The sequence below is a fragment of the Eleginops maclovinus genome, chromosome 4 (assembly GCF_036324505.1).
Source record: "Eleginops maclovinus isolate JMC-PN-2008 ecotype Puerto Natales chromosome 4, JC_Emac_rtc_rv5, whole genome shotgun sequence".
In the NCBI taxonomy this organism is placed as follows: domain Eukaryota; kingdom Metazoa; phylum Chordata; class Actinopteri; order Perciformes; family Eleginopidae; genus Eleginops; species Eleginops maclovinus.
Genome location: NC_086352.1, coordinates 14688515 through 14711965, shown reverse-complemented (window position 1 = coordinate 14711965; position 23451 = coordinate 14688515). Strand labels below are relative to the sequence as shown.

General features: G+C 38.6%; 1 protein-coding gene across 2 annotated transcripts in view; it reads right to left on the bottom strand.

Annotated features, from left to right (window-relative positions):
* Nucleotides 1-9156: 9156 nt before the first annotated feature.
* Nucleotides 9157-23451, bottom strand: part of spon1a (spondin 1a) — a 61907-nt gene continuing 47612 nt past the window's right edge. For both annotated transcript variants that reach the window (XM_063881846.1, XM_063881845.1), the window contains 9 exons: nt 19736-19937; nt 17095-17235; nt 15536-15611; nt 14444-14626; nt 12969-13136; nt 12664-12831; nt 12096-12260; nt 10753-11019; nt 9157-10076 (listed from right to left, as the gene is read on the bottom strand). In XM_063881846.1, the coding sequence (XP_063737916.1) occupies nt 9913-10076; nt 10753-11019; nt 12096-12260; nt 12664-12831; nt 12969-13136; nt 14444-14626; nt 15536-15611; nt 17095-17235; nt 19736-19937 (1534 nt within the window). In that variant the 3' untranslated portion in view covers nt 9157-9912. The remainder of the gene's footprint in view (nt 10077-10752; nt 11020-12095; nt 12261-12663; nt 12832-12968; nt 13137-14443; nt 14627-15535; nt 15612-17094; nt 17236-19735; nt 19938-23451) is intronic.

Sequence of the window (23451 nt, the reverse complement as noted above, 5' to 3'; positions counted from 1 at the left end):
GCCTGAACTGGGACCAATTGTCTGTTTCTCACTGGAGAAATAACATGACATGGAAAACCTGATGAAAAACACTGATTCCTTCAGGGTTAAATCTGTACATGGAAGTGTAGAATTCAGGGCTAGATCCGACAAGTCTCTTTGGGACTTTTATCACGACAAAGTTTAAAAACCTGTTTAATTTTCAGCCTAAATGTAGCAATTCCTTTTAAGATATCCAATTCCAAGCACAAAATAAATGCTTTTTAGCCTCGAGCTTTTTTAATATTTCGAAGCCAAAATTGTCTATGAATATAATGGATTAAACAATTAAAAATGATCATTTTCTGGCTATAGTATCTTCTGGCACAGTTGAGATTGCTTAGCAACACAGAAGTAAGCTAATTAAGAAACTGTTTGGGGTATTGCTGCGAAGCATAATGTCATCATGTGATAACAGTGTTAGTCAACAGGGTGTTAAAATCTGTTATCATGCAAATTACCAAGAGAAAAAGTGTCTCTCTTAGCACTGAGTCTCTTGGGAAAAGAAAAGCAGCCACATGCATCCTTATAACAAGAATCATATGAACGGTATCAAGCCATGTTAAATAATACCACAATCTTAAATACTATCTCAGTTCATGTCTTATTTAAGAAATGTTTCACTCGTTCTTTTAACTTCACTGTAGGCTGCAAACTAGCAAGGAAAGATTCTTTGTTCATTTTATGGAAGCATTCCTGTTGCAACGATGGTATTCAGAGACCACTTGCTGCTTGTGTTGTTTACACTTGAAAAGGCATCATTTCAACAGCGTCACAAGATTCTCATAAGATTGAACAATCTGTTATCTCAGTTGAGACGCATGCTTCCAGTGTGTTCAGAAGATGCTCGTGTCTGAATAATTCATTCCACTTCTGGTTCTGACACCAATGTCTGAGATTCCATTAAGTTCTCTGCATGCTAAATATACATGTGCATACTCTCATTTTCATCTTACAATACTACCACAACATTGACGTCTAAAACAAATATTGAATATAGGATACCATATTTACAAATCCTTTTTTGCTCACAAATATCATCCACATGCACACCTCTGCATTATTCAGTACTTGCATTATGGTATCGACATTAGAGGTACTTTACTGTATATTGGTTTGTCGATGGAGCAAAATGTACAGAATGTGTATGTTAACACCGGATTTAAAGACCCTGGTTTGCTGAAGACCTTACCACATCCAGTTGCTTTGAGTCTGCTTCTACTTATTGTGAAATAGCTGAACACATACAGTATACACACTTCCTAGATCCCATGCAAGCTAACAATGCACAGTGATAATCAAACCATAAATAATATAACTTGCAGTCTTTTGGTTGAAGGGAATATCACTAGAGCAAATTTAGAAGGAATACACTGATTTGAAGAAGCAAAAGTTATTCTACCTGCAAAAAAGAAATTCCTCGGGGAGAGTAACACAGATAGAGAGAGTCAGAGAGAGAGTTTAAACGGTGAGAAAACATTAGTAGGAACCATTACATGCTCTGGTGCTGGACTAGGAGCCATTAGCTTGTACAAACAGGTCATTCCTCTACTGAGCTCTACTCATTGATTCCCTGATCATTTGTCTCCTCCTGCTCACACTAACTGAGCACAGTCTGATCCACTCTAGATTAAATGTTAGTTCTGCCAAAAATGTTACCGGTCCGTGCCATTATTTAGCGCTTTCAATTCGTTCTTGCTGCACGATCTTTGTGTGTTTTTTACTAATAGGGGTAATATCCATCACAGATAATCAGTTTGGACTAGAAGCGTCCCCTGTTGATGATGATCCCCTTTTCTGCTTTGGTGTCTGGTAGCACATCTGTTAGGTGTGTGATGCCTTTGTACTACCAACAACATTAACAGTAATATAATTCACCAGAAACCATGTTTTTATCTGTCTATTTGCAGAAATCAATAGAAGCCAAGAGAACCGTCAATACAGTCTTACTGAAGGGTTTACTTCAGCTCTTTGATACTTCCTCTGTGGCCATGTCCTGAATGCAGTTTACACATTCAGGAAGGAAAAAGCTCACTGGAAGATGAGTTGATGTTTCTGAGGCAACAAGTATGTGAACGTATACCTGCTCAATCATACACCATGTGGTTCAGTTGTGATCTCCCTCACCTGGGTGGATATTTTAACAATAGAAAAAACAACAGAGCACATAGGAGGAAACACGTGGAAGAGTGAGATACTAAAACGTCAGTTTGCAGTGGCTTACATTGTTTAAAATAGCAGCAATAGACTCAGCAGTATTCAGGTACAGTACTGGGGAGAAACAGTGCTGAGATTTCAGCAAGGCATCTTTAAATATGAAGCATGTTTGGAAGTCAGAAGTGACTATGAAGACGCTTCAAGTTTCTTTCTTCAAGAAAAAGGAATTGAGTGGCAGTGAAGGCCTCCATATGTTTTAACATGCATGTCTTGAACCAGTCCCATGTGTTCATCCACACTCGAGCAAGAAGGAAAGAAAGAATTGAAAGAATGCATTTTACAAGCAGCTATCCAAGTCTTTAGTCAGTCTCTTCAACATGTTTAAGGAAAATCATTTCAAAGTTGATACGCTTCCAAAAATTGGATTGTCCAAAAAAAAATGAAAGCATTACTAGAAACATAAATTGGGATGTACATCAACAGTGTCTTGGATGAACAAAAGGTTAATGTAAGGAATAGACTTCAACTACTCAGAGTGATTTGGAAGCAGTCTGAAGGCAAACTGTTTCTACAGAGGATATACAATACATGGATTACTAACACGAATATAGAATTTAAGCGAAACTGTATGAAAACAGATGCATTGTTAGATGAGACATATGTGTCCCATCAGATGGTCGTCAGAATAACAATTATTAACCTGGTAGTTTAATTGCGTTGTGGTTTCACAAGCCTCCTTTCAAACTGTGTTGATTCTGTTTGGGCCACCTTAAATGAGCAGGCATGTCTGCAGGATAGAAAGCTTTTGACATTAAATACTTTGACATAAAAAGAGGGGGAAAAAATCATGTTTCCAAGGCATATCAGAGTGGTTAATCTAGGAATGATATAAACCACTTGTAAATCAGAACTGGTATATCAAAGCATGTTGCTTTTAAGGAAACTCTGTCACAACAAGTTTGTTGAGTCTTGGCCAATTCTCCAGCGCAGTGGAAAAAATAAACCTCAAGTCCACAAACTTCACAAGTCCTTTTATAACTATCACAAGAACCCACAAAAATAATCAACCCTGCTGAGAAGGGCATGATTTCTGTCTGATAATCTGCATTTTATCTCATAAAACCGGTGTACAAACTTCCATGTATTTCAGCAGACAGAGTCTTCAGGCAATGGAATAATTGATTCTGTCTTTGTGGCGATCTGGACCAGGGACTTGTTATCCTGAGACAATTACCCTATTTAACCGTGACTATCGCAACTGTTGTTATCAACTAACAGAAATGGAGACATAATTCCAAATCCTAAGGGTATATTTCCAGAGTATAAAAAACTACCAAACCCAATTTTTCTGTCAAAAATAGAAACACTATGTGATTACGCAGCCTCGAGTTAGAGAATTGTCCAGCGATGGTGGGGCGTTTCACTCTTGTGGTGTCCTAATTACCTTATTTTATTTTGTAATACTTTGGCTGACAACAATAATAAAAAGTGTTGAGGACAGGTGGATGTTGATGCTGTTTTTTCTCTGTATCTCTCTCTGATTCATTGTGACCCAGGGCATGCTGGATGGAGGGAAGGAATCAAAGATCTAGTGAGAGAGTGGGGTTTGTTCAAGGTCTCTCTGGATTTCTCGTACATACTGTATACACACCCCCATATGGACACAGCATCAAGAAAGAAAACAACACAGTACACTCTATCTGGACACTGCTGTAAGGGAACAATTAAAATAGATAAGGTTTGTTTAATTAGACATTACAGCGGATTATAGAATCAGCTCTGAAGAAAGACTTAATTACTGATGGTAAACTAACTGGCATTATGTTTTAATAAACATGATACTTCACTCTGATCTGTGGCTCAAGGCTTACATTTTTAATTACCATAATACAAATTGTGTAATCCATTAGAATTGATTCATCTGAGACTTTCCACATTTCTGAAGTGGTTTGAGGCAAGGTCCTCATGCTTTGAAGTTACATTTGAATATTTAGTGGAAACTGTAGAGGTTGACGTCGATTGTTCTGCACTATTTAATAGTTAAGCAAAACTGACATCAATGCTCAACCTTACACTAAACCCCACTGAGTACACTGGTCTTACTTTAAGGAAGATTATCCACCGGCAGCAGAGAATATCAATAATATGCTTTTGGCTTTGGGTTATCTGGGATGAAATGCATTATTAAAGGCAGGAAAGTTATTGAGAAAATTGCATTAGCTCTCCCTTTAAAGTCGATATGGTAATTCAAGAGTTTTACCATTAAGGAAGGCTGTGTTATCATAGAGCAATACACGCTACAACAGAGTTTCACCACTGCAAAATGTAAAAAATGTATATATGGCGTGTGTCAGGGGAGAACCCTTACAAATGCTACTGAAAAAGTCAACGTGTCAACTTTTTTGATGTACAGTATGTGTGACATCAAGACATACCAAACCTTCTGGGGAAACCTGTAAATCCTTTTCATTCTGAATATTACAATATCCATTAAAGAGAATCACATCGTTACTTTTTCTAATTGTATTTCTGTATGTACTCGAAAGTATAGTATGTGCATGCATTGTGGAATTTAGGGGTCAGTGATTGGACATCACTAGCACTTTAGTCCTATCAGTGAAGAGAATAGCTTACATTTGACCACAACAGCCTTGATTCTCCCTTACTCACCTATATTCTTAGCAAGTCCCCTGCATTTAATATTATCCCCCCAGACTTATTTTATGAAGCGATAAGGTCACAAAGACAAAGTGAGACAAGAATTAGAATAAGTCAGGGAAGTAGCAGCAGATGATAATTTATTATATGATTGTAGTAGTACTCACTAAATGCTAAACACATATCATATACAGCAGAACACATGTTAAATTGATTGAATATACTTAAACCAAATATCTAAAACAATATATAAAGTTACTTATATGTAAATCCCTATGCATCTAGTGTGGCAATGAGGTGCTAAACTATTTGGCAGGTCGGACAATAATCTTTTTGATGTTCTGTTTTCCTTGTGTTGTTTCAACCTTTAATTTACAGCGACAAGCTGTGTCTCATACTGAGTCTCGGTAGACTTGCTGTGGAATGCCAGTCAATTTCAGATTAGTGCTCTGTGAATCCCGGGCAAAATGCGTTTCCCCAGCAACAGAAAGTTGAAATGACAGGAAAATCTTTCTGTGCCGTAGCTGTTTAAAGGTTTTCCTAGTTTTAGCCAGCTCTAGAAAGAAGTGACAGTTAATACAAGAGAGAAAGAAAATTAGCAGGACAAAAAGCTGAATAGCCATTTCAATTTTGAAATTAAACTTGGAACACACCGGAGCCAGATAATGAGCCGTGCCCTCAGGGAGGCAGCCCCGGGGCTGGAAACTTCACACAGCACCGGCTCTTCCTCACAAACCCTAATTGTTTATTTAACTGAATAGTCTGAAGATACAGTAACGCTTACCGACATTTCATAAAATCCTCCTGTTGCCAGTCTGAACAGGTTATAAACTCTGGACAATGATTTCTGCTGTGGTATATACATTGTGGAAAACAGCCTTTGCAGGGTTAGCAACCATATTGATAAATCTTCTGAGGTTTATTAGTTTATGAAATCCTATATTTCCTCTTTGTCCAGGCCTGGGAGCTGCTTGAGAGGCCAATAAAGAGGAGAGCTATACTATGGCTGCATTTCCTCTCTTTTAAAAAAGAAAAATCAAAGGGAAGACTAATTGAATTCTTCCTCCCTCTGAATGTTTTTTAAATCAATTAATAGATTGACCTAGTCACATTCAAAAAGGAAATTGGAAACTCAATCACCCTCAATCCTTCCACAAAGCTTTTACCCCCTTCCACTATAATAACTCCCTTTACCTTACCTTTATTCAGTCAAGGGTTTGTTCTGTCATTCCGAATAACGTAAAGGGGGAACAGGCTATTGTTTAAATGTAATATAAGAGCCTGTCCAGATTATCAAACAGGTGTCAAGCCTATATGAATAATGCCTGCAGTATGTGTGTTACACAAATGTAAAGACAAGGCTTTGTTTCTTTTTTGAATTATTCCCATAAAATATCTTATTTGTTGGAATATTGCTAACATATTCAAGCTGATTAACATCTACATAATCATCTAGATTAGTAAAGGGAAAGGGGCCAGTTATGTATAATTATGAATAGCTTACATTCTTAATCTGCTTTATGATTATATAAGGTAACAGTTGCATAGTTATGCTGAAAAGTAGACAGCTACTCCCCCTAACTTAAAGTAATATTATATACTAAACCATTGGAAAATGAGGTAAACACACAAACAATCGGAAAAAAAACTGAAAGTAATAATATTTTCACAATCGTCACAGAGATGCTGTTTAGGAAGAATGAGTATGTGTGTTTGAGCATTTGTATTAAAACAACTTCATTTTGAGGCAACACCACCATGGGTCAAAGTTATTGGGTTTTTCCACCTCATAGCTCACTATAAATAAAATAAATCCTGTTTTATCTCATATTGCTCTTAAAATGTCATTTAAATCATACAAGAAAATTAGAGAGCCCACAAACTTTTTGAATGAATGCTAAATGTAAAAAGACAACTTCTAGTTGCATGATAACAACATGAGGTTACAATGATAAAAGAAAATAAACTGACTTATTGGCTAAATATTCTCCCCAAAATATGTCAGATAACATCAGTGAAAGTGTTTTTCTATGATAAGAGTATTAGGACATGTAAACAATGGAGACAACTCTGTGTTTTCCTCATGTAATGTGGTGGACAAACAGCAGAGTAAGCTATGGTCTCTAAAATGATCAAGTGAATCAACATTTGTCTTTAAAGCTTTGTAACAAACCTGTCAATTGTGACTTTTAGGTTTGTTGTCGGGCTTTATTGCAGCACTGTTGCCCTCTTTAACAGACTTGGACTCAGTGTCCTCTTATAAAGGGTGGGCATTAACATTTCAATAGGCTTTGTAACCAAGAAGACTCCAGAGAAAGGAAATCATAAAATAAGTGTTTTCTCACTGCTGATCTGATTGAATCAACCTGAATAAAGTTGAACCATAGAAGTATAATGTATTTATCAGAAACATGCTTAATATATTTGGTTAGATTGGTAGAACGGTGATTGGGATAGAATGTGTTTGTTGTTTGTCACAATTATGTCAGAGAAAGCCTTGGTGGAAAATGCCATAATGGTTGGACTCTGTCAGATTCAAATGGCACAACAAAACTTGATCTAAGGTTTGTGGCACACAGTTTTAAATGATCACATTTCTGACCAAAAGGCTAAATCCAGAAGCAAAAAATGTAAGTGAGGTAATACAACATAAATCAGAGACTTAGAACGATGATCTATGTTTAATGAGATTTATAAATACTGTAAATCATCTAACGTATAAATCCACTGGGCACTGCCTTGTGCCCGTGGCGTTGTGGAAACAAGGAAAGGTTGCTGCAGTAACCTACAGTACATAAATCTTCCCTCAACGATTTTGAAGCATACAAATAAAAGAAACGTGATGTTATTGATGAGTGCTATCTAGCTCATGTACCAGCTCTTTTTTCCCCCACATCCTGGACCAGAAATTTTCTCACAGTTATTAAAGCCTTTGAAGCTCAGTGAGAAATAGGCTAAATGAGGAAGAGGTTGGATAGTTCAGCTTTTTCTGTCAGCAGTGTGGCCTTCCCCCAGAATATAAATATTCATCAATGTATCCATAGACAGAGGAAACTCATTATAATATCACAGAGACATGGAAGGTCTACCGGCATTAATGCATCTTTGAGATGATTTTTCAGTCTGAGTGTTATCTCAGAACGGCTACACAACCACCAGCCTGCACTTCACTAGACTGGATGAGGTCTAGAGGGGTTTCCAAGCAGATCACACAAAACGATAAACAAACACACATCCTTCATCTATTTCCTTTTTTTAAATCCAAAGCTCCTTTTAAAGGTTTCTGCAGCAATTTTCCTGTTGAAACAGCTCAATCACGACCGTAACAATCCCCCTTCCCTGTTTACATCGCGTATAGGCTTACCCCATGTGTGGTTGTGTTGGCATGGAAACAAGAATGGCGTTGTGCTGTATATATTGAATTTTTCACCCATGTTCCCACAGTGAGGAAAGCCTGACATCGTCCCCTCCCCCCACCTATTACACCAGAGAGCAGGGGGGCAGATTCCTTCCAGATCTCAGCCAACACATGTACATTAAACGCACGGCACCCCCACCTCTATGTGTCTTTAAAGGGAGAGTACACCCCCCTCAGTAGAGTGACTGAAGACCATTTAATGCTCCCTCAATTTATGTCAAGGTTGTTAATTAAAAAAAAATCCATATCATTTGACTAGAAGTTGTTCAGTTTGCTACTGAGTGAATCATTATTATTAAGAATTATCTAAAATGGCTCATTCTACATACAGAGTAATGTTACCTTTGGTATTATTTATAATTTGTATATTTCCATTGCTAATTTTTGTACCTCAGTGAAATTGTAAATGTGGGAATTTCATTTACTTACGGTGTTGGTTTTTACTATATTGATGAATTGATCTGAGTTCTACTTTCATCAACAGTAACGTTATTATATAGAATGTTTAATATCCTGGGTATATAACATTGCTTTTCTATGGTAGAAGGGGATTTAACATGTATAACCAAGCTTTTACAAATAAGCGTTAGCCGTTTTAAATGTAAAATATGTCTTGGGGACCTATATGGCACAGAATGCTAGGAATGACCCGCATACAATGTAATTGAACGTTTCTTCCATTTTTCCCACTGCCCCCTTGTGGCTAATCTATCTATGGAGAGCTGTTCAGGGAGGAGTTAAGGGATATGCAAACTGGAACTGCATGACTTGGAACCATCAGCCTCAGGACTGACCAGTTTCTTTGTGAAAGACAAGAGTTTTTAGTAAGTTATTGCCATCTAGTGGCAGCAGAAGTGTAAACCGCCTGCATCACACGATTATCCTCCAAAATAAAAAGACGGATCCAAGTTGTCACATTTACTTTTATTGTAAAGATGATATTATTCCAAAATATTAATATGTTAGAGGAACAGAGATAAAGAAAAGGAGGATAATACATCCAGAAAACATCTACGCAAGACTTTGGTAAGAACCTTGGGACACATTCTTATCAAAAAATTCCACAGCAAAAAAATAACAAACTCTTCTAACGATGCTCAAAATCATATATATATATATCTCAACCGTGGTGCATCTACATGTACAACAATATAGCTGGGTAAAAAGCCAACTGGGCATTTTGTGTCCTAGAAACAACTGAACAATTGACTGCGTATAAAACACTGAAATGGCTGGGCACCTGTGCTTTGAAGGTTTAACCTCTGGAATATACTGTACTACTTAAGGGATCCACAAGATATAACAGTTCTTTATCTTATTATTAAACCAATTTATATTTCATAATTATATTTTTCAAGACACATTGTACCACAACAAGTTTACAGTAATCTTGCAAAAGAGTCTTATGTATATAAGAGCTAGTTTGAAGGCACAGAAGAATCAGCCTGGTTTGAATCCAGAGTTTTCCAGCGAGATTAGCTTTGTTTAGTCTCACCGACCTGAGCTCTGGATTTAATCGAGACTGATTCAAGCATGTGTCGTTCCAGCCCTAACAGAGTGCATTGGATCATTGTGCAACAGTGTGCCATGCCCTGTCCTGTTTCCAGCCCCACTGTCCTCCCTCCCTCCCTTACACAACACCCCTGATCCCCTTCTCCTCCCTAGCAGGGGTGCACATTACAGGCCCTGATCTCCTTCCTGTCCTTGCAGCTGGACAGCTGGGCCGTCTTAAACCTCTGCTTTACAGTCATGAGTCGTTCTTGAATACCTCCACCACACAGCTTGGTGCAATCTGTCCAAGCTGACCATGGCCTCATTTTACAACCTAAAAAGATAAAGAAACAAACCATCAGAATAATGCACATCTCAGATTTCATCATCAATTCCCAACATTTCTTAATTATTCATTTCAGGGATGTTTCACAGACTTTTTACAAATTTAAGGACCCAACATGGTGTAGTTTGAGGATCCCATAAACATGAATTGTTGATACAACACTGAAGACAAAACAGGCTTTACAGAATCTCATAGACACCAATTACCAAGAGAGAGGCTTGAATGTGCCAACAGATTGCTGAGAATTATTATTTTGTTATTCTTAACAACACAATATGTTTAAGGCTTGCTCTACTTGGATTTATACGACATACTATACTATGGCTTTTATCATAGCCTTTTTTATGACAAACTATTCAATCACTTTTTTACATTTTTATGACAGTACAACATTTTAAAAATGTGATGAGCTTTTTTTACCATTTCATAGCATACCATACTTTGACTTGTTCTTACATTACACTGCACAAATAACAATAGATTGTCTAGTTTAAGCTACAGACGAAGAGATTTACGAAATAGCACTACATGACCTACAACTCTTTTCTTAATGACAAGACCTTGATTTCCCCCCTCAAATTAACAAACGTTAAAATATTTCATCGGCCATGTTAAATTTCTGTGTGACGTTGTAATGTTTAATGTTACAAGAGTGAATACCAACCCGGGTGCTCGGTGGAGACCTCAGCTTTGCCCTGTGTGCTCCTTCTCTTTTCACGCTGTTCTTTGCGGCGTTTCTTCTCGTCACTGTTGGCCTGTCCTCGAGTGCACTTTCTGATCTTGCACTTCTTCCTCTGGATGGTTTCAGCACACGCGTCTCCTCCAAACTGAGGCTCCAGCTTCACCATGCGGGTTCGGATCGTATGACCCTTACCACAGGACTTATTGCACTCTGACCACTCAGTCCACTCTGTCATGACACAGTCTATGGCTGAGGAGACACAGTTGGACAAGTTATTTGGTTTATAGGAAGTTGTGGCAGAGTGAAAAACTGACTTTAAAGGAGTAACTGACTTTGAAGGATGGTGGTTAGGGACTGATTCAATGTTATGTGTACTGTAAGTCATGGATAATTTATGAATCCACGTCTAGGGAATACAGTGTGCTTTATCTTAAAATATACAGTGACACCACAGAGAATACTTTTCAAGTTTTCCAATGGGTCTGATTTGTTTTCACTTGACTTGTGTGGCATCCTCACCACTGCTGTAACGTAATAAGCACTGATATGAACAATACAAAAATACAGTATATATTTTTGGCTGCCTGACTGAAAACAACAACCAGTCTTTTATATTTTGGGAGAGACGGTGAGAAATTGTGTTTCTCTTCTTGGCAAGTTTATGGTTTGGCTGTGGGCAACAGCTTCTCGTGCTTCTAGTATCATTTGTCTCAATATAGCGGGATAAAGATGCGAACAAAGCTCAACATAGAATACAAAATAAAAACAACACAATGAAAGAAACATACAATACTCCTACTTAAATATACTGTACAATAACTACAGCTTGACCAGTGTCCAAGTTTGTAAACAAATATAAATAGATACAGATTTATTAAACCGTCTCCTAAGGAATACACTTGAAAATGGACAAGCTATCTTGTTTTTTATAGATAACACATTTGAATTCATTTCACATATTATAACTTTCATTGACCTCAAAATGTAAGCTTATTTTACTGACACTTTATACACTCCCTTACTAATGTAAACATTTTCATTTTGATAAAGCCATATAATGCACTTGACAGGCGTTTAAGCTTAAATATGAATACAGCTCATGAACTCATGTATAATTTTCACCAGCTAGCACGAGAAGGTATAGATTTAGAATAGGTTCACATTACAAGTATGGCTGACATCCTTTCTCTGCACTGATTCAGCCATAGGTAAGGACTGCATGTGTCTGCATCGAGGCACCAGGTTGCTAACAAAGACGACATTACCATACATTTACATAAATTATACACGAACAGAATGTGGGAGTATAGATAAAAAATACTTACGGCACTCTGGCAGCATGCACTTTTCCACCTGCTCTAAATCTTCTGTGCACTCTCCCAGCTCTACGGGAGACTTAAGCATGCGCTGTCGGGTCCTCTCACCCTTCCCACAAGTCACACTGCAGTCACTCCAGTCAGACCATGGAGTCAGCATGCAGGGGATCGTATCTGAAAAGGAGTGACTCAGTTACACATAATGTACATCCATTTCTCAGACGCATTTTTAAAGATTAAACACATAGATTAAACAAATATTTTAACTCCAATGTTTTATAATTTAAAGTTAAACAATCATGAGCATTAGCAAAACACAACCTGGTAATTGAATCATGAAGTGACAAGGGAAAAAAGCAGATTCCAAAGTTTTACTGATAGAATTCCTTGTTTAAGAGTTAAATCTGAATGAAAATCATCTTTGTTTATACTTGCTACAGAGAGTTGCTACAGGCAAACCAAAGGTATGTTGTATTATTGATGCCCCTTATATTGAATCTGTTACACTTGTGCCTCTCTCCTAAATGGTGCGAAAGTTTGAGACGGATAGTTCAGTCCTGAAAATGCTGATACTCACGACATTCTGGCATCATGCACTTCTCAACTTCTAGCACCTCTGCCCCACAAATGGAGCCATCTGCAGGAGGCGTCTTCACCATGCGCTCTCTCCTCCTCATGCCAAGACCACAAGTGGCACTGCAGACATCCCACTCCCCCCACTCTGTAACCAGACAACTGCTGGGAGCTATGGCCAAGAGGGAGAGACGAGGTACAGTGAACATACAGCTCTACTTACATTAGATCCATAGTATAAACTGATACACTTAGCAGGTAATGTGTCAATAGCAAAGTCTGACAAAAGGGAAGGAAGGAAACTCTCACAGCATTCCTCATTGACCACGCAGTTGTCTGTCTCCTCTGTGGGCAGGGAGCAGCCTGAGCCATCATCAGGGTACTTCACATAACGCTCCCGGGAACGTGTGCCCATGCCGCAGGACAAACTACAGGGAGACCAGCTGATCCACTCCGACAACAGACAGGTGGAGGCCTCTACGGAGATATATGACAAAGAGGAACCGTGCATTTGTAGCCTTGTAGGTGTTTAATGTTTATGCTTTCTTGCTAACAGCTCTTGTAAATGTCATAGATTTTTGTAAATAACAAGAAAAAGGTTTCTAGCGTGCTCGGGTCAGTTTGGTACCATGGAAATGAAGATGGGGCACACACACAGTTGGGTTGCACAGAAGAGGCTCAAAGAATTTTATTTTCAGATTGACCTCAGATATGGTGGACATGTTTTTCACATACAGTACAAAAGGGCAATTTCAAGAGAAAATTAAGTGCTAGGGGACACTTGTCGCCAAGCGTACTGTGACCTGATGGTCCTGGTTGAATTCATTAGCATCAATTTCATTAATCTGGACATGCATGATGTCCTCTTTTGTCTGCAGGAAATGTTCCAAATCCTCCTCTGTGAGTCTTTTTTCTTTGCCAAACTGCTAGACGACTAGAAAAATAAATTGACCGTGTAACATCATCGTCATCGATTTTATTTGCATCTAATTGAAACACTCAAGGTGTCCTGCCATAAAGAAATGCCACGCTATATTAAATCTGACTCAAGATTTAAATTGTGCTTTTAGAAAATGTCAACTGTCCACCGTTGTTTAAATATTATGGTTCAAAAACATGTAATCAATAGTAGTACTGTGAAATGCAATACTACTACGTTGTAATATGTTGGAGTAACTTTTTATTTGCATATTATTTGAATAATTGGGCAGTTTAACTTTTCTGTTTCTGTACTTTTATTTGCTTGATTTTATTTAACTGAAGTGCTCAATTGTTTATATAGATTAGACCAAATTGATGAACACAAAGACAGACTGCCTTTTGGGTAAAAATGATCAATAATTGAGACAAACAAAGGGTAATACAGATTGAAAAAGGAATTAAACCTTGAACTACCAGCAGACATAATGTATTTTTCTCCAGACATCTTATGAAACATATTTATTGGCCTCATGGAATTTTACTTGTCCTGCTATAAAATGTAAAAGCCTGCCATATAAACAAAGTGCTCTCCTCGACTCTCCTTCTGCTCTCTCTTTAGTGCTAGAGTACAATGGTACCTTGGGTATTATCAATGGCCATATAAAAAAAAAAACATGTTTAAATGTCAACACTTCTCGTAGAGTCAAAACATTATTGTGAGCAATATTCTTAACATATCATGAAGGTGGTAAGTGGATGCTGAACCTTAAGAAAACCCTAAATCAATGCAAAACTACTTTTTCATCATCTACAGAGTTCTTTGTTTTCCTTATGACCACAGTAGCTTTCGGTCCCAAACTCACCCTCATCGCTGCAGCCGGGCCCCATACAGGGCTCAAAGTCCTGTGTGTGTGGGCAAGGCACACTGAGGTCCAACTGGGCCTTTAGCATCCTCTGCCTCATCCGCTTTCCCTTTTCACAAGTGGCCGAGCTGCAGGCGGACCATGGAGACCAGTTGGAGTAGATACACGTCTCAGGTGTGTCGTCTGCAAGATAATAAAGGGAAAGCAGACAGTGTAATAGCCTTACACAGTGTAATGGAAACCGTGCCATCTTTTATGTGTATATCCAATCAGGGTTGATGGTAAACAGGTTCATTAAAGAGATAGCAGAAGAAGAAAGCTCTCTTGCAAGCAGATTCATGCAAGAAGTGCCTACATGTACCAGGGTGCCTTGCATGTGAGATACTGATGTCCAATCCAACATGTTATTGCAGAGTTGTGCCTATACTTAAGCAGATATAAAAAACAAATGGAGGCTTCATATTCTGAACCGAGACGGCAACAACTCAGCAACAGCAGTGCATTATAGCTTTCTAAATGATGTTATACCTTTCACAATAAACAACACTATTTTATTTACACAAGACGAGTAGAGTAAATGTAGTAGTTTGTAGTTCTTCCTTGAGTCGAACTACGTCACTTTGTCATCAAATGAAGCAGCTGGATACAGGAGGTACAACTGATTTTCAGCAGTGCTCTACCTAATTAATCATTATAGGATTAGATAAGATAAAATAAGATAAGATGTACCTTTATTAATCCCCGTGGGGAAATCCAAGTGTTTATGCAGCAACAGAGAAGAGAAAAAACAGTACAGATTCACACAAGGATATTAAATAAAAATTCAAATAAAATAAAAATAATAATACAAATGTTATACAGATATAAGCAACGGTTCTAAAACAAACTGTTAGAACAGAGAATAATTAGAAGTGATGTGGGCATATACTGTACATTTGAAGTCTGTATTGTTAAAAATGTACACATGTATGAATTATAGGGAAAAGTTACCATCCACACTGATAGACATCAACATAAAAAGGGCTGGACTTCGCTTTTGACTGCGCTTTTAATATTGTATAAGAGAAAGAGAGTGAGAGAGGGGATACAGACCTTCCTCTTTCTCCTCCTGGGCAATATCTGCTACAATGTCATCCACATTGTCTGGCACAATGTTGCACTGTTCTCCCTGCAGACACACAGACACACAGTTATGTGGGAACACACTCCAGCACTCTGTAGTGCTCTTTGCCTTTACTCTTTCTGTTTGCTCGCCCTAAATCTCTCTGTGTTTTTTAAAACAGTCTGAAAGAGTGACAGACAGCAAAGGTCCGCATAAGCGAACACAAAGTCTTAATTATGGTAACCAAACAATACACAGGAAGCAGACGCATTGCATAAAAAGTGATGGTGAGAGACCATGCAATTCTGAAAGCATAAACTGAGTGTGTGTGCTCGAGCTTGTAAATAAATGATGACAAATGGGTTGTGGCAGAAGGATCATGGCATGAACTCCCCACATATTCCTCTAGATGCCACTGAAGGACTGCTAACCTTAATGCCTTTCTGCTTTGCATCCAGAGCTCCCAGAGAATGCGTTTCACCACCCATTAGTTTATAATTAGAAAAACTCCATATTTCATAATTGAATTTTTAATACCTGTCATTAATGTTTTCATTAACTTTTTTCATTGTTTTGCATCATTTTAATTAGCTGGAAGTATCTTAAAGCTGCATACCAACACATTTTAGACATATTTTATTATTATTCATATTCATTAAGAATAATAAACACAGGTGGGGATTGGTCAGCACTTTACATTTAATCATCCATCATGTTTATTAAAAGAATATCCCATTTGAATTTCTGAAATAACCTTCCTTACTTGTTGTTGGATGTATACTCAACGGCACATTATGTACTCATACTGAAATCTGACATTTGATAAATAAGATCTAAATTGGCTAATGTTTACATTTTTCTTCAATTTTCAATAAGCAGGACACTAAATGTGTTGACAGGTGTTCAAATGATTTCTTTTCACCTTGTGAAACACTACTCCCTCCTTGGGGACTAAAAACTCAGGATTCAGACCCAGCACTAATCAATTGCTGTATTGATGGACAGACTTGAAGTCCCCGTCGTACCTGCCGAGCTGTGATAAAGAAAAAAGAAAGGTGTCTCTGGCTGCCTCTCTGTATCTGCTTTGAGGCCTTTGAATGAATCCATATTTCATAACGATTGGAGATAATTAAGGATGCCAGTTCTATTTTTATGTGGCTCGAATTTGGCTGATTTATCGGTGTAACAAAGAGTCAAGAGTGGTAAGCGTGAACTACAATACGTTTATATATGAAAGGAGTTGTAGAACTGAGCTGTGAATCCTGAAGGATCAACTCAAAATACAGCAATAAAGCAAGAGTATCAGAGAGTATGAATAGGAAAATTAAATTGCAAAAAAATCAAAACACAACAGACCAATGAAAGACTTTTTCTCTTTCTACTGCATGTGATAAGAAAGGGCAAATGACTACACCACACTAAAATTGTGTTAGTATAGTGTGGTGGTAATCAATTGTGAACAAGCCTAATGTTTACCTTTACCTGTTAAATGACTAAATCGACTGCATTATTATCAGCTATATGTGCTTTAGGAATCGACTGGTATGACCTTTCTGGCAATGCGTTCCACTATGACCCTGGCCACAGGCGTGATGGCGCCCCCTTCAGGGTCATAGAAAGGGCTCTGTGGATGATCCAGACTGGTCAGGGGACGGATCTTATCCTTGTTATCAATGGGTTTGTTGGGAGACTTAAAAAAAAGGACAAAAAAAGACAGAAGAAGAGACATTAAAAAACACAGAGCCGGTGATCTTAGGGATTTCAAATAGCACACTGTCAGGATAAGAATGAACACAAAGTCACTCAAAGTTACTCAAACCTTAAGTCACACAAAGGACAAGTCACAAAGTTGTAGAGCAACTGTGGAGGAGAGATGTATTGTAAAAGGGAGATGCTCTTATTAGTCAACAGTAAAGGTCTGCCAGCATGGGGTTGATAGAAAAACCACCGCCAAAGGCTGACTGAAGGCAGAAGCTCATCCTTCACCCCCTACTGAGGCCAAACAGAAGAAAAACAGGCAAAGAGCAGTTGTGTTTGTGTTGGAGAGAGAGAGAGGGAGATAGGGATAAGGGTAATGAGTGGCTACTAATTAAAAGATACAGTAAAAGTAATGGGACAGAGAATGGATCTCATTACTCTGTTGCAGGCCTGTGCCTTTAACAATTTTGTTACAGAGAGACAAAGTCCCATCCCACTTCCAGAATAGCCTCTGTTCCACTATCCTGCTGCACAATGTATTTTGGGAAAGAGGGTTTCTTTCAATACTCTTTCTAAGAAGCATAATCGTGCTTCTTGTGTGTAATGTTGTCGCTCTCTAATTAATGGATAGTACAGTTTGGGCAAGCAGTGATTTGAACAAAGATAGCAGTCTCTTCATTTCTTGGAAAATCATGTATTTGGACAAAAGGGGCCTAAGAGTGGATACTTGAGATTCAGATGAAATTATACCATGGGTTATAGAGGAGACATATTTAATTACTTTGACGCTAAAGAAACATGATTATCCTCGGCCATGTTCTTTAGTTCTAGGCAGCATATCTCTGTGGATTTATACTGAAACATTCACACTCCTGCAACTCCAACTGCTGATACCAATCCACCTGGTCACACTACAGAAACTACGTCCTGTTGATTACAAAAAATAGTCCCTTCGTTTTTTGTCTTCAGAAGTAAACCTCACAGCCTGCAAACCCCAGCTGTTTTCAATTTAAACACTACACGTGCAGTACAAGGACTATTATTATATCTATGCATGTATGGATCAGCATATGGCAAGCTCAAGCTGTGTATGCTATTTAAAAGTGAAACAATTTATGATTGTTCCTTGCAGTCTGTAACAGAGGACATAGTCAGTCTAGTAATGGGGTGTGTGTGTGTGTGTGTGTGTGTGTGTGTGTGTGTGTGTGTGTGTGTGTGTGTGTGTGTGTGTGTGTGTGTGTGTGTGTGTGTGTGTGTGTGTGTGTGTGTGTGTGTGTGTGTGTGTGTGTGTGTGTGTGTGTGTGTGTGTGTGTGTGTGTGTGTGTGTGTGAGACAGACAGAGAAACAGAGAAGGAAGAGAGTAAGACGAATAAGACGAGTGAAATTATCCCTCAGGCGGTCCAAAACAAGCAAGTGAGCACAGTTCAGTGGGTTCATCTGTGAGAACAGCCAAAGGTTGCGCACATGTCGTCATTGAGTTTGGTCAAACATGCGCACGCACAGGCTCATCTGTTAGTGCTGACTGGAAACACTGAGCACGCAGCAGGCAGCACCTCGGGGTGAGGGCGGGAACAAGGCTGTTAAAGGAGAATTGGATGGGTGATGACACTTGAATTGTTGCAGACGGGCAATGTGTGAGGAGGTGAGAGAGGGAGTGATTGTGAATGTGGGCAGACAGGAAGATGAAGAATAGGAGGTTGGCGTGATGACAAGGTCAAAACCTGAGTGTGAAGGGAAGACTTGAGAGTGAGAAAGAAGGTTATCCAGGGGGTAAAAGGTGGAGAGAGAAGCAGCCTGCAGACGGTTTTGATTGTTGTGGGACTGTGGGGTTGTAACCTCAGTTGAGTCATACATGCAAAGACACTGTTGTGACTGTTGTATGATGATGTAGAGAATTGCTTTCCCCATAATTCTGAATTAAAATAATGATGACTGGTTAATTGAATACTTTTGAAAAGGATGTTTCACAAAGTAATTAAGTGACAACCAGGTTTTGATAATGAGGAGAAAAATAATGATCACAATTTTTCTGATTTAATACCCCAACATTGAAATTTAAAAAATGTGTTTCACTTACTATTTACACTATGAAATTATCACTTCATAATCTTTAGTAATGTGTATAAAACTGGCTAGGTGGGTGAAATAAAATAAACAGCAGATAAAACAGTCAGGTCATAACATGGCTTTCCTGTTATGCAGCCTTCAATATCAGGAAAATATACATCCCGTCTCTTGTTAGCGGATATATGACCTCATGTCTCAATATAATAATGATATATTACCCATTAGGCAGTGTAAATTTCTCTTCTCATGATTCATGACTACAGTTTTCAATATAATTCTTTCAGTGTCTGCTTTCTTCATCAACAATGCTGGAAATAAATAACAGTTAAATTATGATCCCCCAGAGAAACCACATAACAACTTCTATTTTTTAAAGATACATCAGTCATTATACGAAAACACCAACCCAAATTATTTTTACTGACCTCATAAGTCACCCCGCTGTCAGTGCCTGCATCCCAGGGAATCATGTCCTGCACCACCCTTTGGACCCAGCCACACTCCTTGGTACACAAATCCTCTGCTGACAAACCCACGTTCCAGTCTGGACTGGGCCCCAACATGGTCAGGAAGGACATGAGGTGACGGCTCCGGTCCACAGAGAACTCTGCTGAGGGGGCGGCCCGCCTGAAGGAGAGAGTGATAATGAATACTGTGTGATTTGAAGCGGTTTATAATATTTAAGTGTGAGTAAGGGGGAGAAAGAGACGTTAGCTGCATCCCAAAGGGCTCACAAAGGTGTGTCCTTCACGAGACCTGAGGCAAGGCTGCACCTGCTTCACCTTTAAGGAGAAGTCCAGCCTGAACAAAAAGCAAACCTAATGATTTTGTGCGGAAATGGCCAACAAAGTATAGATACAGGGGCAAAAGTTTCTGATATCGAAGTTAAAAAGTTATGACAGTGTCTCCCCATTAATGGGAGGCTGTAGGTAATTGAATTCAATGAAAAAGCCAGTGGGAAGGTTTATAAAATCGATCACCAGTCTGGTACACACGAGTGAAATTTATATCATGGTTTTTTGGACCTGATTCTGATAATATTGGGTATGTGCCGAAAACAAGGTCAACCATAAAACGAGAAAGACAGATAGAACTAATTTTGTCCCTCAAAAAACACCCAGGATGGCTATACAATATATCATTGAAATATTTATATTATAAAAGAGTCCTCATTCATAATGTCGATTTTCAGATCATTATTATAAATTACTTCTGGAAACATGGCATTCAAAGGTAAAATAAAATCTGATAGCAATTAAAATGTAATTTGCTCTAGGAATAAACAATTGGTTACAATTTATTAAATCACTGATTCACAAAATAATCTCCAGGTAGCACAAGCCGCCTGGATCCAAACTATAGGTTCAGAAGCTGAAATCATTGATATGATATCAAAGGTTTGATCAGAGGTCTAACTGGGGGAACGCATGTATTTCAGGGTGTTAGAAGAAGGGTTACTTGAACTGTTCAAAGATCACCATTGAAGAGGAAACTTCAACTCTCCTTTAGAGACAGAGAGAGAATGAGAAAGGTACTTACACTGCCTACAAATTACAGGGAATAAGAACAAAAAAAATGGTTGACATATTTTAGTCACATTGCCAAAACAAATCAATCTCCTCAATGGCTTTATTCCTGGACAGGAGACAAAAACACATCTCTAGCCTTCTGTCTTAACCAATGATTAAGCACTACACCTAAATAAGAAAAGCCCCAGCCCAAACAACAATAATTAGGAGTAGGGAGGTTCTAGTTGTAAGAGACAATTCACCAGGGACTTTTTTCACTCACCCATGCCCATGTAAAACCATTTGACTTTATTCAACTCACTCCTGCCCTTGTGCACTCTAATAATGGCCTCTGAGGATGTGAAATAGCCCTTGTCCCCATGGGAACACACAATTTACCTCAACTCTCCCGGGCCTCTGCTCAGTGAGTGCTGCGAGACTGAAGCTTATCTTAGGAAGCTACCTGGAGAGGTGTTGATGTGAATGCCATGCTGTTGCTGCATGGGTATTTGAAAAATGGATTGCCTCAGTATGTAAAGACATAAATCATTGCTTTACAGCCCAGACAGAAAGAAAGAAAGACGCTCGTTAACAGCTTTAGTGTTGTGTTCAATGGCTGCTCATTTCACCTGCTTGACATCCTTACTTTGTATAACTGCTGACCTAATGTAACAACAAAAACAGTTATGTGGTTATTAGAAACACATGTGATGAGAGAGCGGTTGTATTAAAACGACAAGGAGCCCGTTGAGTGTCGTCGATATACTGAAGCTGTCCTAGAAGCAACCATTTCTATGTACTATAGAGTGATTTGGTAGAGAGTGTGAGGACACAAATTCAGGTAGTATAGTCATCATTATTTTTAGGACTTGAGTTATTTATTTCAGCTATAAGAAACTAACCTGCTTACTGAGTGTTTTTGCATGACAGTGTGTTTGATTAGGAAAGGATGTAATTGTCTTTAATGTTAACAAGTATGATTACATTCTGAGTACATACTGTAGTAGACATAGCTCAATATACTAAAGTCTTTCAGTTAGGGAACATGTTTCCTTAGACACTACAATATTGAAAACACTAGATAGGTAAACTCGAGTTGGTGTCATAAATATGTGTAGTTTGAGATTTAAAGATCCCCTTTTATGCAAAATGCACTTTTTGATGTCTTTTATACATACTAAATATGTGTCCCGGGTGTGTAAGTAGACTCACAAAATGTCAGAAAATACAACCCTCTCTATTTCCCTCCTTACACACATCTCTAAAAATGGGGAAACAAACGAGCTGTTCCAGATTTGCTTTCCTTATGATGTAGTAAGGAAAATGTGGGCTGGCTTAACATTGAACTCACAGCAACGTCCAACCCACGTGACACGTCCCAACCTTTCGTCCCCAATATACAGTCGCGAGCTGAATCCCCTCCTGCAGCACCTCTGTGTGTCTGTGTATTCAGCAGGATGTCTGCAGGAGGGACTTATAGTTGTTTTATATATAATACATATAATGGCGTTTATCTGGTGGTAAACACTGAAGAAAGAACATGTAAAGCTATGTGCTGTATCAGAAATAATGCATGACGTGTATCAGTATCTCCCGGTAGAGCACTCTCTTCAGAGAGGAGAGAGCTACATGACTCCAAAGGGGCGTGGCCAGCTTCAGGCCCGCTCAAATGTAAAGTGACAGTCACAGAATCAGCACTTCAGGAACAGGGCTGAAATGGAGGGGTATGAGGCATGGCTACAATGGGTGATCTGTTTGGTATTTTGAGCAAAACACTTGACAGACAAGGTTTGTATAGATATGGCCCCACAATATATTGGTCAAATATAGCATAACTGGGGACCTTTAAAGCAGTGGAACTGGAAAGACATGCCGTGCGTTTCGGTGGCAGAAGCTTGCTGCTGGCATTAAGAGTGCATACCTGCTATCTCAGTGCCTGCCAACCCGGTCGTTGTCTGTGTAGGATGCCAAAGACATAAATACCAGTTCTTAATAATATTTCCATCCCTACTTTCAGCAAAATCCATGTTAAAACGATAAATTAGAAATGAATGCCTCATCTCCAAAGATAAAAATCAGTTTAGACAACCAGCAGAACACGCCAGGCTTTTTGTCCAAATAATAACAGCTTAGTTGGAGCTGAGGCCGGGTACACACACTAATGCTCCAATTGGCCAACAAGTGAAACTTCTGTGCTGGAGTTATTTGTGAAATATAATGTATTCCCATGTTCAGACTTGGTATGTAGTTTTGTATACGTTGCTTTATGTTTGTCTGATGTCAAGCACATAAAACAAACCTTTAAAAGTCAGCCAAATACAGTTTGGACAGCAATATAATGGGGAAATACTTTTTGTAATATACATCATTTTACCTTAAATCCGTTTTTTTTTTGTTTTGATGATCTTTTATTGTGTATTGCTTTGTTGTGATGAAGAGAGAGTTGATCCAAAAGACAAAGCTCAAAATCTACTGGGCCATCTTCATTCCTACCCTCACGTACTGTTCATGAAAGATCGGTCCTGACTGAAAGAAGGAAATCACAAATACAATTGGGCAAAATAAGGGTGGCTAGCATCTCACTAAGGGATAAGGGGAGAAATGCAGTCACCTTGGAGTGACTTGGAGTAGAG